The sequence below is a fragment of the Plectropomus leopardus genome, chromosome 14 (assembly GCF_008729295.1).
Source record: "Plectropomus leopardus isolate mb chromosome 14, YSFRI_Pleo_2.0, whole genome shotgun sequence".
Classification (NCBI taxonomy): domain Eukaryota; kingdom Metazoa; phylum Chordata; class Actinopteri; order Perciformes; family Serranidae; genus Plectropomus; species Plectropomus leopardus.
This window is the reverse complement of record NC_056476.1, coordinates 5592062-5608748: the sequence shown is the minus strand read 5'-3', so window position 1 is coordinate 5608748 and position 16687 is coordinate 5592062. Positions and strand designations below refer to the sequence as shown.

General features: G+C 39.7%; 1 protein-coding gene across 2 annotated transcripts; it reads left to right on the top strand.

Moving 5' to 3' along the window:
* The first annotated feature begins 337 nt into the window (after window positions 1-337).
* rbm25a (RNA binding motif protein 25a) lies at window positions 338-15861 on the top strand. 2 transcript variants are annotated; one of them, XM_042500305.1, is made up of 18 exons: window positions 338-504; window positions 776-905; window positions 2121-2170; window positions 2393-2560; window positions 2895-2952; window positions 3806-3966; window positions 4503-4691; window positions 4801-4881; window positions 9713-9975; window positions 10777-10888; window positions 11016-11105; window positions 11238-11311; window positions 11394-11544; window positions 13398-13806; window positions 13893-14197; window positions 14293-14391; window positions 14517-14564; window positions 15404-15861. In XM_042500305.1, the coding sequence occupies exons 2-18, from the start codon at window positions 800-802 to the stop codon at window positions 15494-15496; spliced, it is 2457 nt and encodes an 818-aa protein (XP_042356239.1). In that variant the 5' UTR covers window positions 338-504; window positions 776-799; the 3' UTR covers window positions 15497-15861. The 2 variants fall into 2 exon arrangements, with proteins under 2 accessions (XP_042356239.1, XP_042356238.1); XM_042500304.1 differs by having other exon boundaries at window positions 4798-4881.
* The last annotated feature ends 826 nt before the right edge of the window (window positions 15862-16687 follow it).

Sequence of the window (16687 nt, the reverse complement as noted above, 5' to 3'; positions counted from 1 at the left end):
AGCACTGATTAAAGTATTACTTTTTTCAAGGGCAGATGGTTGTCTCTGTAAGTTTATTTTTATACTTATTTCATTGTGCATGAAAATCACTGAAATCACAGGAAAAGGCAAGGACCTTGTGTGCATCTTTAGGTTCATGTTGACACGGACAAATCATGTTAATATTTTTAGACTATTGATTTTGACCCGCGTGAATCATTAAAACTCAATTACAAGTCTTCTGATATTATTTTTCAATTGAATAATTTTAAAGTTAACTTGATTTTGCCTGACAGACTAAATTTAGGGCCGTAAAACCCCTTTTCACACTATGCTCTCCCATGATGCACTTCGAAAAGAATAGGTCCCAGTTATTTGTATCCACAGGGTATCTCAGCGCGCTGGTGGTGATTATAACGCTAATCTTTAGCATTACGTTTACCCGTTTAACGCGTTTAATGGGCTTTTATTCGGAAAACCCGCAGTATTATTAGACACTGGGTTCTGTTTTACACGTGACAGCAGGTGAGTAAATCCTCACATGACCGCAGCAGCTAACGACAGCTAGCAAGGCCACACAGATGTGCTAACTAGCTCCGGCTAATTTAAATATTAATTTGAGGAGGACGCTATTCTGGAGGTGTCACACCTGGTTAATTAGCGACATTAGCAGTCAGTTGCGCTTTCCACGATAAAAAATGTGATTCTATTTTGAACTTGACATTAGCCTGGTGTAACCCTGAAGCACGTCAGCAGTGTCTGTCTTCAGTTTTACATCCTCTCTTCCTGTTTGAAGGCTCCTGTAGGGATTTTTTTGAGGATGTCATACCCTCCTCCGCTCAACCGCCAGCAGATCGGCATCCCGCAGTTACCTCCCAGGATCCCGCCTCCTCAGTATGCGGGGTTTGCACCGACTGTCCCGCCAGGTAACCTTATTAACGCCTCACATCTGCAGCTACAGCTGTGTGTTTGTTAACCGGACTCTGGAAGCTGTTTGCAGGGTTCCTTAAAAAGTATTGAAAGGTATTGAATTCATTCATGAATGTTAAAATAAGGCCAGCATGAAAATGTATGAAATACAACTGCCAAAAGTCGTTAAAAGGCAAAGATGCCTGAAAGCAGGATTTTTGATACATACATTTTTTTATTGAAACAAGTGTGTAGTGTAAAGCACATAGAAAAAAAACTCTCTCTCTATCTCTCTCTCTAGAAATATATATATATATATATATATATATATATATATATATATATATATATATATATATATATATATATATATAATAGGATTGCAGATTGAAGCACTTTCCTTAATCTATTAATCGGTAAAACCAACGATTGATTAGTCTTTGTTTGAAAAAAACATAAAAATGTAGCTTATTTTAAACAATACCAAATTTGTTTCATCCTCAGTCAAAGCTCACAGCAATATATTGCATATATTTTGACAGCCAACAAAAAAAACAACAACAAAACAAACAAAAAATCACGTTTCTCGCATTTAGGTCTTACAGATCATATTGGAGCCAACAAAAATCTTATTTTGATGCCCAGAGCAGAGGATCCACTGTCTGCTTGGTAGATGTCACTGTAACCTGAATGAAATAGTGTAGCACAAATTCAACAAAAATGGCTATACTGAGATACTGAGATTTTGCAGCAAGAAAATCAGTACGAGGCTTAGTGTATTTTCTGTAAAAAGCTTTTCAAACTCTGCATGATGGGGATCAAGGTAATTGAATCCCACATGCAGAGTGAAAAACATAAAATTGCCCAGAAAACGCGCCAAACGCCAGGTGTTTCTGTTCTGTTCGGCCATCGTCTCTGCCACAAAACAAAAAAGTCATGCTGTCAGTTACAATAAATATTTGGGCATTGTTGTTCCTAACTCTTAAGTAATTGATGTCGGTTCTTTTTTTTGTCTTCAATTACATAATGATAAAATAACTTTATTCTTTGTTGCATTAATACAAGTCCTAAAGTCTTGAATCTAACCTGCCTTTAGCTGTAGGAACCCTATAAAACATATATTAAATAATCATGCCACAAATGGTGCATATTACATAATTAAAAAGACAGTTGCCAGTATTTGTTCGGGAAACCCTGTTGGTTTGATTAATTTACTTTGTATCTATTTTCAGGTACTCCCATGATCCCTGTTCACATGGGCGTTGTGACCCCCACACCCACAGTGAGTTTCCAAACAGGAGTTCCTACTGCATGCCTTTTGAAGCATCAGCTGGTCTGTATGACCTGCTATTAAATAAACAGTCGGTACATCTGCTAATGACTGAGTCAGTTCAGCTCATTCTCACTCTTATCAGATTCTGCATTTTATTTTCTAAGCTGCTTTAATTGTTGTTTCTGTATAAGAGTATTACTTATATAGTTCAAATGTAATTTGATGTTGCAGGTTCTTGTCCCGACCACAGTCGCTGTAGCACAGAAGCCGATGCTTCCAAAAAAGGAGCCTACCATCAGAGCCAAGGACACAGACGACAGCGCAGGTCCCACCACCACTGTGTTTGTAGGCAACATCTCTGAAAAGGGATCTGACATGTTGGTCAGACAGCTTCTAGCGGTGAGTCGCTCGCGTGTACCCACTCGGCCTGTTATTCAGATGTCCTCAGATGGAGGTCAAGCTATAAAAACTGCAAGAGCTGAATGATTAAAAAAGAAGTAGGCAGCAAATGTTAATTTCTTGGGTTAAGAGTTCCAGGTTACACTTTTTGCACTTTGTGCAAATTCAAAATCAGTGAAAGTAAAATGCCAAGCAAGTGAATCGGGCTCGACTTTCATTTTTGCAGGGGCTACTGTTATAGAAACAGTAACCGAGAATTACTGCGTAGTATACGTTTGAATATTAACATCTTATAATGTGTAACTAACTAATTTCTTTTTCTCTTTCAAAATAGAAATGTGGTATTGTTCTAAGCTGGAAAAGGGTCCAAGGTGCCTCTGGGAAACTTCAAGGTAAGAAAAGGCCACAACGCATTTTAACCAGCTTCTTTTATTGTGCATGCAGGTAACTGTGCCAGACATTTAGAGGTCACTGTAATCCCCTGAAAAAAATATGCACCACACTGTGCTGTTAACAGCTTTGGAGTCTCTTTCTGTAATTTTGGCACCAAGTTACAGAAAGAGGCTCTTTAAAATTGAATGTAAAATCAAATTCTGTTTCAAATTTACTGCAAATATTATATATATAAAGCTAAGTTCACGCTACACAGCTTTCAAAGTCACCATATTGCTGTACTGTTCACACCACATAACTTGCGGTCTTGTTATCAGGAGTCTTGTGGTTTTGACACTCTATGACTAACCAGCAGTGGGTTGACTGGGGGTTCAGCCCAGAGTCTGAGGGGTGTTTACTAGAAAATACCAAAGTCAAAAAGTGACAAAGCAGCGTTCTGAGTGAATCATTAGGCTAATAATTTACAGAAACATTGCATCTGATAGTCTACCCTTCACCTTCTCTTCCCCACTCTCTATCACTTTCTCCCCTTTTCAATTACTCACTTTGGAAAGCATCGCCCTGCTGTGTCTTGTGCTCTCATTGGCTGCAGCTCACTGACAAAGTCCTCGACAGGTCCAGTTCTGTAGCATGCTAGATATCTAGGGAGTGTCTGTGATGCATCATCTGCAGCACACATTGGGAGTCAAATAATACAGATTTTGCCCGGATCTGGGGCTTTTGTTCAGGAGCTCCTGAAAATGTTGGTGAGCAGAAAATTGGGGCTAAAGTCGTGTAGTGTGGACTTATCATTACTGGATTTTTTTAACATCTTTGGAAATAACTTTTTTTGATGCTGCCCTCTCCCTGAAGCCTTCGGGTTCTGTGAGTATAAGGAGCCTGAATCAACGCTGCGAGCCCTCAGACTTCTGCACGAGCTGCTGTTGGGTGATAAGAAGCTGTTGGTGAAGGTAGATGCCAAGACCAAGGCCCAGCTCGATGAGTGGAAGGCCAAGAAGAGGAGTGCCAATGGGGTACGCCGTTCACCTGCTTAGCAAAAGATTTATATTTCTGTTACATTCTGTACGTTTACATGCACAGTTTAGTCGAGCTACGGTCATAGCTCGATCAGGACATTTAATTGGACCGCTGTCCTTGTCCCAGTATACGAGCACCGGGGGGAGAATTGATTTATTGAAGTAAGTATGTTCAACTCGCCATGGCAGGCAGAGATATACCCTCTTTCAGCAAGTTGCTGTCGCTCTATATTATTTATACAGCCTATGCTTTTGACTGAATTGCAATTGTAACTGTTTATTTACAATAACTTTGGGGTAGAAAACTGCCGCGTCATGTACATGTTATCAGTAATTTCTGCCTTCATTGATTATTGTAAATCCACCTAAAAATCAGCATCATTTCAAGTGTAGCCTCAGTTATATTTAGAATATTTCCACCGCTTTACCCTGCTGTCAGACAGCCCTAGTTGGGTTAACACGATAATTCAACTTTTTCTAACATCATGTAAAGGTACTGACTGTTTTGCCATTTTTCTGGCTTTGACATGAAGGGAGCTAGCTCTAAGAACGGGGACGACGATGAGGAGGAGGTTCTGGATGAAGAAACCCTACGTCGGGACCAGGTTGTGAAGGGGGCGATAGACCTCCTCATCCGAGAGTATGCAAGTGAGCTCAATGCTCCGTCTCAGGATGCAGACAGCCAACCTCGCAACAAGAAGCGGAAAGAGAAGAAAGAGGAGGTAGGAGGAGGTTTGCATAGTGTAGCTGCTGTGTGATTTGTACATATTTATTTAAACCGCTGAGTACTTAGTGTGTTCTTTTTTGTCTTTCTTTCCTTTGTGTAAGGAGGATATCAATGCCATGGAGATGGAGGACGACAAGAGAGACTTGATTTCCAGAGAAATCAGTAAATTCCGGGACACACACAAGGTAACGTATCAAACTGCTGTTATTTATTACGTTGTAGTTTAGGTTTTGGAGAAGAAATCCTCCACTGTTTGAAATTAGAAATTCATCAACAGCAAATGGAGATAATTCCTCCATAAGACTGTTCTGCTACTGTCAACTATAGTAAGGAGGTTGTGTGTTAATATATAGATCAGTGAGTGAAATTCAAACATTAAAGGTATAGAAAGTATTAGATTTTGATTCAAAGATTTTATAGTATCTATTAAAGTGTTTCAATACAACATCAACCAATCATAGATGGCCTTGTAGTATCTGTCAGTGTCTTCAAATTTGGCATTATTATTCACAGTACTGATTTGAGACTAAAGGTTTTGGCTCTGCACAAGCTTAAGTCATCACACAGAGTGCATGGACACAATGTTAAATTCCATCTAAAGCTAATCTATTGATTAAACCCCACCAATGTGGTAGAGTTCATTTGGTGACTAGAGCAAGATGAATCTCAGAATCTCAGCTTTGGAAAAAGTTGCGAGGATAGGATGTAAGTATGAGCTTTCTATTCTTCTTTACTCATGTTGGGCGCTCCCTTCTGGAGGGTTTGCAGAGGGGCAACTGGCTCTTACTTCACTTTTATTATTTCTAGTTACATGTGGATTCAGGTGGTTCTGACACTGAAACTTGGATTTTTAAATTGTGGGAGATGTCCATCTGTAGTGTGTCGTGTCTGCACTCAGATCAGTTTTAGAAGACGGGGCAGCTCAGTGAACCTCTGCAGGTCCTCAGATGATAAATGATGTGTTTGAAGAACACACAGAGATTATATGAGCCTAACCACTGCAGTAGTTTGAACTGCAGCCTGTAGTGTTACTAAAGCAGGGAGCGCCCCTCCACAGCACTCTGTGGTCTGAAGACATGCAAGGTAAGTGTTTGTTTTTTTTATTTCATTTTGTTTTCATACACTTGTTTCCTTTTTTTCTTCTGTCGTAGTGACCTTACCCCTTCCACTTTAGTTGCCAAATAAAAGAATGAGAAAATAATATCACATTGACCCTATTAGTATTTGAATGAGGAGGACAAAGGTGCAGCGACAAAATTATGTCAACACCTCATGGGACTGGACTTAAATTGCATCTTCATCACAATCTCAAACACTGTCACAGAGGTGGGTCATTTTAGGATAAACATTGCATTGCATTGTCAGCCACTGTATATTATGAGGCTGTTTCACCAGCATATTGATTTGTGAATTTCGAAAGAAGCCAACTAAAAGAGCTCAGACATTTAGCTCAGATAAAACACAGGGCAAATAATACAACACTAAGACCAAAAAACATAACTACATATCATGTTAAACATAGATACACAGATAAAACACTCAGTCAATCAAATACAGAGTTAAAGATAGAAAAAACAAGTTAAAGCATTTTTAAATAACTCAAAGAGGCTAGAATGTGCAGAAACTGCAGGTGCCAATAATAAATAAAAAATACTAATTATTGTGCATCAGTCTAAAAAACACAATTATATGCTACTGATACTGATACTGATGTACTACTGATACTGCCATCAGTAAAGAGGAACATGGAACAATGAGAAACTGTCGTACATGAACCGACAGGTATGACAAGATTTATTTTCAGTGTTCTGTTCAATATTGTGGTTTCTTAAGCCAGACTCCCCCTCCCTCCTCCCCACACGCTTCCTCCATACTGAATAAACTGAAAAAACAACCAACTTCTGTTAATCTGCATGCAGATTAATACAGCCCACCCCTGTGACAGTGTTTAAAATGGTGATTTAGTTGTTTTCAATTAGTTTGTTTCAAACAAAAGAGTGCTTTTTTAACTTTATAACAAGAGGTAAGTTTTAGAATAAAAAGAAAACAGGACAGTTTATACCACATGGTGCTGTGAATTGTCTCCCTCAGACAAAAAAAAGCTAACCAAGGTTTTTAGAAAATGCTGATTTGAATTAAGTTCAACTAAATTACAACGTAGAACATATAGTTCACATAAAACAGGTAGTTCAGACCCCCTCAATACTTTTCCCCTTTTTCATTATTTGTTCTTCACTTAACAGCTGCCAGACCCACATCTCCAACAGTACTTAATATATACAATTGTTAGACATTTATTAAATCATTCGAAGACTGTTTAAGCCGTGGGCCTGACTGGGTTAAGTTTGTGTCATTTATTGGGTTGGAGAGGCCAAAGAGACACCAGAAGACAACCTACTGGTAAGACTGTTTCACTAATTTCCTTTCCGTGGCAAAATGAAATGTACCTGAGATGTTTCAGACATGATTTTGAAAACAAGTTGTTGATGTTGTTTATGTGGATGAGCTGTAATTAAGTAACTGCTTCACAGGTTGTCGTGTGGACGTTTTTCCTGATTATTTTGACTTTACATGACCTGCTTTTCCTCCCACACGTAGCCTGTAGGATGTGTAGAGGCAGAGAGGCGCTGAAACCGTAGTTCATCACCCGAGAGTTCCTCAACAATAGCTCCAAAACGGTCTGTAGAAATGCCATGATTTTTATGTCAACTGGTTAGAGAGCAGACAAATGGTCAATATTTAGTGTTTATTAGATTAGATTACATGCTAGATGAGCTGGAATATTGATTAGCTTCATTGGAAAGTTTTTGCCAAGAGGAATTGATTTTGCAAGTGACTTTCTCTTTGAATTCCAGCAAATAAAAACACAATATCAGCATAATGAGTATCATTGCTCCCATTTCCAAACTTTTGAATATTTTATGCTATAAATGTTCAAAATCCATGACCATCAGTCAGTATATTGTGCCTAAACTGTCTTCAGACATACTTTTCTTTTAAAAAAAAGCACAAAAGACCGTAAAAAAACATCAAAGAACAGCTTCTTTTTTTGTAAGAACAAACTTCAAACTTGAATTATCTGTAACATTTTGAAGTATACTTAAATATACAAATGTGAAAAAATACAAAGCACTAAAAAATCCAAATAATTTAAACTTAACCCAACTACAATAATTTAACACTAAATAACAGTTACAGCACTGACAAGTAGGTGCGCAACAATACATTATCCTGGATAGATATATTGATTCAAGTATTTACCTCAAATTTCATCAATGCAAAGTTTAAACATCAATACGCTTTGCCATTTTAAGACACACTTTTAGTTTGAGAAGGTCTGCGGCACCATTTCTGTCTAAGTAAACCTCCTTTCTAAACTTTCAAACAGTTCTAGTGGCCTAGCGCTAGGCAGAAAATGACAAGCAGCCAAAATAAAGATAATGAGGATACTGATATTGTCTCATATCGACTGCAGGTCCCTGAAATACATGAAACTGGAATATTGTGGCAGACTTTGTGATATCAGCAAATACGGCATTGTTGTACGAAGAATCAATTAAATATCGTATTGTGATGAAAACCGTGATTTACATCCTTAGTAATAACAAGGAAATACATTTTGAGCTTGGATCAGCTGTCATGCGTCACCTTCACACACACACACACACACACACACAAAACCCCCCCAAAAAACCTGGCTCCAGAATGAGGTACCAAAATCAGCGCTGTGATTCAGTCTAGTAGGTTATGGTTATATGGGAAGCAGTCCCCTATTGGCACCGGTACTCTACGAAGAAAATTACAATGTAAATGTAAAAAATCCCCAAAACTCTGCAGTACAATGCACTCCCAGTCCCCGGGTCTGTCCCTCTGCTGCACTGAGATCTCCCACATTGCTGCAGGGGAGCACTAGCATTTCAGTCTGGCGCCGCTCCACCGCGTCTCAGATGACCATGCAGAAAACACATGGGAGCTTGTTATGTAATCCACTAAGTTGGGCCATTTGCCATGTTAAGCTTGGGCTTGTTTTAATCCACTTGGCACCCATAGGTAAGACCAAACCAGGACACTATATACTGGTGAACTTCAGTGTATAGTTAGAACTTGCTGACCGTTTGGTTCAAAGCTGACTTGGCTCTTGGTTAATGCTTTTAAGTGGGGCATGAGTAGTTAAAGAAGACTTAAACCCAAGGAATCATGTAAAGCTGAGTGCCTGAAGCATTAATGTGTACCAATTACATCATACATATATGGTGATGCTGTGGTATATATGCATTTTTTAACCTACAGTATCTCTTGCATGAGGTCAAATCTATTACATTTGAGCATCTGCCTGAATGCACATTGATTGGGAAAGTGCACGGATATGGGTTCCACCAGTATGTATTTATTGGAATGGCCTTTTATTACGTCAGAGCATAATCTGAGATCTCTGCAGAGCACATAGCATCTGCAAAGGACAAGTTGACCTGTTACATATGTGCAAAAAAATCACTCAATATTAGCCTATGCGATAAAGAGGAGAGCTGAGTACTGGAGCCAGGACAGGAAATGATCTCTGATGTAACAAAAATACAATAATGTCAATGTTTACAGCTAAAAAAGTGTTGAAAAACACCCGAAAAATGTTATTGGGAGATGGTTTTAACCTTTTTTTCTGCCATAACTCCTTCCTGAAACACAGATTCCTTTAGTTTCTAGGTGTTCTTCAAGATTTGACTGTAATTTGTGGTTTTTAAGTAAGTGTGTCTGAATTGAGCAGTATGTGCATTAAACCTGCTCAAACAGCGGACCACTCTTCCTGGAGGAAACACCAGGGCTAAGAGGACTTCCTCACTTGCAGCAGCCAGCCTCTCCAATGCAATGAGTCATGGCAGTATGTGAGCATGTCTGGCCATACCATGTCTGGTATCGTGCTGAAAACTTGTGTTTTTATGTATTTTAGTATGATGTTTTCCGTATTGAGAATCTAGTAACACACTTTTCCCCCTTTTTCTCCCTCTTGGGCTCCTGCAGAAACTTGAGGAGGAAAAAGGAAAGAAAGAAAAGGAGCGTCTGGAGATCGAGAGGGAAAGGAGAGAGAGGGACAAAGAGCGGGAGCGCGAGAGGGAGCGCCGAGACCGCGAGAAAGAGAAGGAAAGGGAGAGAGAGAGGGACAAGGAGCGTGAAAGAGACCGGGAACGGGAGAGAGACCGGGAACGGGAGAGGACGAAGGAGAGAGAGAGGGAGCGGGAGAGGGAGAGGAGTCGAGACGTCAGTGAAGATCGCAGCAGATCGAGGTCAGTGGGAGGCCTGTGGTGTCAGACTTGATGCTCTGTTGTCAAAAGTCAAAGCACATGCGACACGAAATGTTAAATCTGGTTGTCAAGCATCAGCTTTTGGTTGCTTAAACTGCAAATATGGTTATAATAATAATATGGTTATCGTTACAAATCGTCCCTCAGTGTGGGTGGAACTTACATACTAGTTTTAAACATAGCATTGTAGCGTAAAGCAGTTTTATATTTTACACACTTAACACACTCAGCACATTATCTGTATTGTAATATTTTGAGTAAGGCTCTATGCAGTCGTGTGTCAGCGTAATAATAGAAGTGTTACATAAAATAATGTTTAAAAGTATGACATCGAGATGAATGTTGCCCGAGTATAAATTTCCATCCAACTCAAAGATGCTGTGATAATTTGCCCCCAAAGACTTCACAAATTCCTTTTTTGGTTTTGTTCAGCTTCATCTGGTTCTTTGCAATGTTGATAATTATCTTCATAAAGATAGTTGACACAACTATATTACCAAAAAGTCCATTTAGTAGCTTTCCTGGAGCTTTCAGTCATCTTTTCTGATATGATTGAAATCAGATCAGTCTCTAAAATAGGTTCTTTAGGTGCAGCAAATACCTGTAATTCAGAGTAAAAGAAAACAAGTGCGCTGGCTGATGCAAAAATGATCTGATGAAATCGCTGTAGTAAAATGCAGCTCTGTTTTTAACATTTGGTAAATAAGTGCTTGACTTCTTAAAAATTATTTTTATTTTTCTTCTCATTTCACGATGTGATGCTAATTTGATTGTCGTCTGCAGAGAGAGGACTAGAGAGGACAAAAAACGCGACCGTGAAGAAGATGAGGAGGACGTGTACGAACGAAGGCGGCTCGAGAGGAGGCTTAGAGACAAGGAGGCGGCTTACCAAGAGGTACGTATATCGTCTTTTGAATTTAATCGATTTTAGTTTAAAGAGTTGTACTTCAAGAAATGTATTTAATGACTGATGTTTGTGTATGTCTGACTCAGTGATGATTAGATTTTTCTTCTTTTTATAGCGGCTGAAAAATTGGGAGATCAGGGAGAGGAAGAAATCTCGTGACTACAGCAAAGAAACGGAGAGGGAGGACGAGAGGCGTCGGGAAACGGTATGCAATAATGCATACCTCACCGTATCACTGACAAGAAATCAGCATTGTTATTGTCTTTACTTAATTTGTAATGTCAGATATGTGATGATGATTTATGCAGCTACTCTGATTGTGATGGTTTAAATTCAGATGAAAGAAGCCAAAAGACTGAAAGAATTTCTTGAAGATTACGACGATGACAGAGACGACCCAAAATACTACAGGTGAATATCTTGATGCACATTTAGAAGTCTTTTGCATGTGTTTTGCATTTGGCATTACTTGACGGCTCATTCTCATTCTCAGGGGCAGCGCTTTGCAGAAGCGACTCCGTGACAGAGAAAAGGAGACAGAGTTGGACGAGCGAGACCGGAAGAGGGAGAAGGAGGAGCTGGAGGAGATCAGACAGAGGCTCCTGGCTGAAGGTCACCCTGACCCTGATGCTGAGCTGCAGAGGGTGAGTCCGTCATTCTTTCATTCATTTTAGTATCCCGACTTACTCCAGTAAGATGCTTTCTTAATTGTCATGTGAACTAGAAGCCTGTTTCTATAATTTGGGTAGATTTCTCTTGGAGACATTGCCACTGCACGTGCCACACACACAGATCACTGGGTTTATAATTTGCTTTTTGCAAGGGCGCATGTGCAGAACATAACAGAGGAAGCAGCTGGATCAAAGGAGAGATCAGTATTTAGTGATTTATACTTGACTTATACTTTATACTAAAACTGAAATGAACAAATACCCTTTTCACTCAAAAATGTTTGTGTATGCAAGTTTTTTTAACATGAAAAAACCTGCTAAAAATTAAAAAATAAACTCCCTTACTATTGCCAGTAGACAAGCGGGCTTTGTGTTTATGTTATAAGTTTTTAAACAATAGAAAGCAGCATGGAAGGTGGTGAAAATGTTACCGTGGTTACTTCTTCAATCATATCTGTTACTTATTCAGTCTCTCTTTGAAACTTGGTGCAGAGTAATTTGACAAGTGTTTTCGAGCGAATGTTTTGGGGGCGTTTTGGGCTTTATTTGATAGGACATCTTTAGCATGAGGGGGAGAGAGAGGGGATGACGGGCAGCAAAGGGCCGAGGTTGAAATCAAACCTGCGGCTGCTGCGACAAGGACATAGCCTTTGTACATGGGACACCTGCAGTACCAGGTGAGCTAGTGGGTGTCCTGACAGTCATCATTTTTTTCTGAGATGACAAAGTGTTGTTGCATCATGCTGAAAAAAGGGGCAAAAATTAGTGTATCCACCTGGATGTCATGTTTCAGTCACTGCTGATCGATCTGGAGCCAATAAAAACCCTTGACCTATGTAGAGTCATTTGCCCTGGTAATGAGTGCCGATTCTGCAAATGGACACTTGCTACCTTGGGGGCCGTCATCAGCAGGGGCCCGTCCGAGCAGCTAAGTGAAGCTATGCTTCTTGCTTCTCCCCTTTTGCCGAAGCTCCAACTGTAGGTCAAAGTCTGCAGCAAAGCTAAATCTGGGTTTGTTCATGGCAGGCGGATATACAGGCCTCATTAAATTGAGGCTGTTTCAAAACTGGTTACAAATTCCTAGTTGTCGTGTTAAATAGCACTCCACTTCTGTATTTTGATACAGATGGTGCGCGTTCCTGATTCATGCTTCATCCCATGTTTTAAAGTGGCCTCGGGCACAGATCGGCGTGCTGTGACTGGGTTTGGTACACATTGTTCACGCTTATCAAAAGAAATGGACTTAGGGGTCAAGTACGCTTTGATTGGGATTCGAGTTGATGTGAAGCGCCCTAAATAATTTGGTTTCCACCTCTCTCTTGACAAATGTGAGGAAAAGTCTGTTCATGGGTCTGACACACACACACACACACACACACACACACACACACACACACACACACACACACACACACACACACACAGGCCACATACCAGTGTCATCTGTCACTTAAACAGTTAAGTCTATAAGCAGTAATTCAGTTTCCACAGCTGACATTTGACTTTTTGTTAAATTCAGACATTTTCGTGCTCTGAGAGAAAGCTCTGCTCTGTTTGGGTATCTCAGTGGGTATTAATGCAATTATTTTTTGTCACGTAGAAATTTAGTCACATACAGTTAACTTTCTGTTCAAGAGTTTTCCTGTCGTCTGTCTCCTTTTGGTATCCAATCTGGAATCTGTTAGTGCATCTGTTACTAAAATGCCACCTGTTAACCAAATATTGATTCCTGACACACACATAAAAGAAAAGTGCCCCAGAATATGAAGCCATTCAATTCAATAACTAGATAATAGATAATAAACCCATCATGTATATTTGTGCAGATGGAGGAGGAGGCAGAGCGCAGACGACAGCCTCCTCTGAAACTTGAACCTGAGGAGGACGTAAACCAGGAGAAGTCTCGCAAAGATCGGGATCGGGAGAAGAGAGGGTCGGGAAGACCCGCAGAGCCGATGCCTCGAGCCCCTCCGCAGCATTCGGATGATGATGAGGAGGAAGGGGAAGAAGATGACTATCACGATGGTGAGGACTCACAAGAAGCCAAGCTGCAAGTCAAACCCATCATGCGACCAATCACCACCGCTCCCTCGGTGTCCTCGGCCAGTGGGAACGCGACTCCAAACACACCCGGCAACGAATCTCCCTGCGGCATCATCATTCCAGGTGAAAACACTCCTGAGGTCCAACCTCCGGAGGAGCACCGGCCCAAGATAGGTCTCAGTCTCAAACTGGGTGAGTACAGTAACAAACTGCGGGCACAGAGAGATCTGATTCCTCAGCTGCTCTGTGCAGAAGTGACTGGTCTTTCTCTCCTCCAGGTGCCACCAACAGTCCCAGCCAGCTCAGCGTAGGAAAGAGAAAGAAGCTGGCGACCGTTGAAAGCGTTTTCAACAAGTTTGATGACGAGGAGGCCGATGAGCAGCCTCGCAAAAGGAAACTGGTTCCACTGGACTACGGGGATGACGACAAGAGTCTGGGGCTGGACGGGGCCGAAATTTCAGGGGCCAAAGGTAGCATCAACTCGGAGGAGAAACGTAAGCACATAAAGAGCCTTATTGAGAAAATCCCCACCGCCAGGCCGGAGCTCTTCTCCTACCCTCTGGACTGGGCCATGGTCGACTCGGTAAAGATCTGATATTTTATTCAAAATTCTCGTCGTTATTTGCTGTAATAACATGATCAATAATAGAAAATGTGTTGTGATGGTTCTTTGAGTAGACTCTGATGGATCGACGCATTAGACCGTGGATCAATAAAAAGATTATTGAATACATTGGCGAGGAGGAACCCACGCTGGTTGATTTTGTCTGTTCAAAGGTTCGTGATTATTTAATTTAAATAGCTAGTTCCCATTGAAAATATGAGTGTGTGTGTGTGTGTGTGTGTGTGTGTGTGTTGCACTGTTGCTCAATTTAACTAAGTGGTTTTTCTTGTCTCCCCAGGTGATGGCACACAGCACCCCTCAGGGTATTCTCGATGATGTTGCTATGGTAAGTTGAATCATTAAGCCAAAGTGTGCTTGATTTGATCTTTTATGCGAGTTCGTGGTTATTCGAACATATGAATGCTTGTGAGGCTTAAAGGGACAGTTCATCCCCAAATCAAAAATACATATTTCACTTTTTACCTGTAGTGCTATTTATCAGTCTAGATTGTTTTGGTGTGAGTTTCCGGTTTCTCAAGATAATTCACATACCTTGTTCTGAGCAGTTTCATGCAGGAAATACTTTTCTTTCTACACCCACCAATAATATCACTGCACAGAAGGAAGCGTGCATCGGCTCATGGAGAGGCCTGTGAAAGTGTGAGATGTAAACATAAACGGGGTCCACCTCGGCTGAGTTGTAACGTTAGCTAGCTCAGTGGTTCTAGTTGAGCTAGCAGTAGATGCAGTTTGCGCAAAACTTAAATATTTTTGAAATATTGATAAACACAATTGTGAGATGACTGCGTTTAAGTGATGTTATGAGCCTTCTCGTAAAAGTGTTTCTATTGCAGTCTTGCAAAATATGGCTTTTTTGAATCCCCTGAAATACCACCTCATGCGAGCATAAAACTTTTTGCGATAAATGGGAGGTTTTTTTTTTAATTGACGTGTTTCTGTTAGGTGTATTTTATATTCGCAATTTCAATTTGAGCGGTTTGAGGGTTTATGGAAACCTGCCTAGTGTGAGCATGTTAGCATGCCGATGTCATCAGAGCGCTCGAAGTCCAGTTACAGTTGGTCTTCAATAATCTGTGTAACTTTAATGTAACAAGTCTGATTTATTAAACAGATTTATTGAGCTGTTTGATATGAATTTTGACTCTCCAATCTTTTTGTGTTTAGGTTCTTGATGAAGAAGCAGAGGTCTTCATAGTAAAAATGTGGCGGTTGTTAATATATGAAACAGAAGCAAAGAAAATCGGACTGGTGAAATAAAGATCACGGGTCTCTGTGACTGACTTCCTTAAAATCACAGTTCTGCTGTCGACAGTTTTCTGGTCCAGCAGGCTGTAGACAACACGTGCCCCTCCATTCCATCAGCAAGGAGCTGCTGCCTTGTATGTGTGTGTGTTTGGGAGGGAAAGTCTGAGCTGTGAACAGAAGAGGTTTGCACAAACATACTGCATGATAAAACTTTGGTTGTATTTTTTTTCTTTGTTGATGCTGTTGAGGCAGAAAACAGTTGCAATACAGCGATCTGTTATTGAAAATGTTGGACTCATTCTGCTTTGATTTACTGTCGTCATGTTGAGGCACTGCTTCATTGTGTGAACTAATAAATATGCTTTTTTTTTAGAAAAGATTTTTTATTTCTCTTCATTTGGCCACACAAAAAGGAAAATACAGAAGTATGTCTTAACTGTGTCTTTGCTCAGAAATTTTGCACATCCCCTGATCCCCAAGAATAGAATCTATTCTATAATCTATCTTGGGGAAGAATAAAATCACTTTTAGATAATTACAAGGACAGCTTTGGGGTATACGACTGTTAAAGGAAAATCATACAAAAAAAGTAATGGAACTATAGAATACAGAAACAATGAAAAAAACTTAAATTACCATATTTTTTTCAGGACTCGCTGAAATGCTCAATGGTTGGACTAAAAGTCACCACAGTACTACATTGCACTGTATTTATTATGTTATATATTTTTTATTTATTTTAAGCATTTACTAAACATTTACATATAAACATATAAGACCCCCCACCAGCACACATGGATTTAAATTAAATAAAACTATAGCCATAATGATTTTTAAAAAAGTCAGATTAAAATAAAAAATTCATAAAATTAAATTAAATGAATAATGTAATACAGTTAAAACAATATACAGCACACTTTCCTAAAAAGTGCTTGTATTAAGTTTAATTTTTCTGTTTGCTCTTGTCGCTCTTTTTTTACTTTTGGCGCATCTATCTATCTATCTATCTATCTATCTATCTATCTATCTATCTATCTACCTACCTTTTTAAATAAATTACATATATAGAATTAGAATTATTATTGTTGCTACTACTATAATTACTCCAGTTTTTCCTCATATATATGTATAAACATATGTGTCTGTGTGTCTATACGTATGTTTATATCTATTTCATTTACAACTTACATAAATAAAATAAAA

Coding starts and splice junctions, on each gene's coding strand:
- rbm25a (XM_042500304.1), top strand. CDS start 800: ATGTCATACCCTCCTCCGCTCAACCGCCAGCAGATCGGCATCCCGCAG. Junction 2,171..2,392: donor TTGTGACCCCCACACCCACA/GTGAGTTTCCAA, acceptor TTGATGTTGCAG/GTTCTTGTCCCGACCACAGT. Junction 14,565..15,403: donor TTCTCGATGATGTTGCTATG/GTAAGTTGAATC, acceptor TTTTGTGTTTAG/GTTCTTGATGAAGAAGCAGA.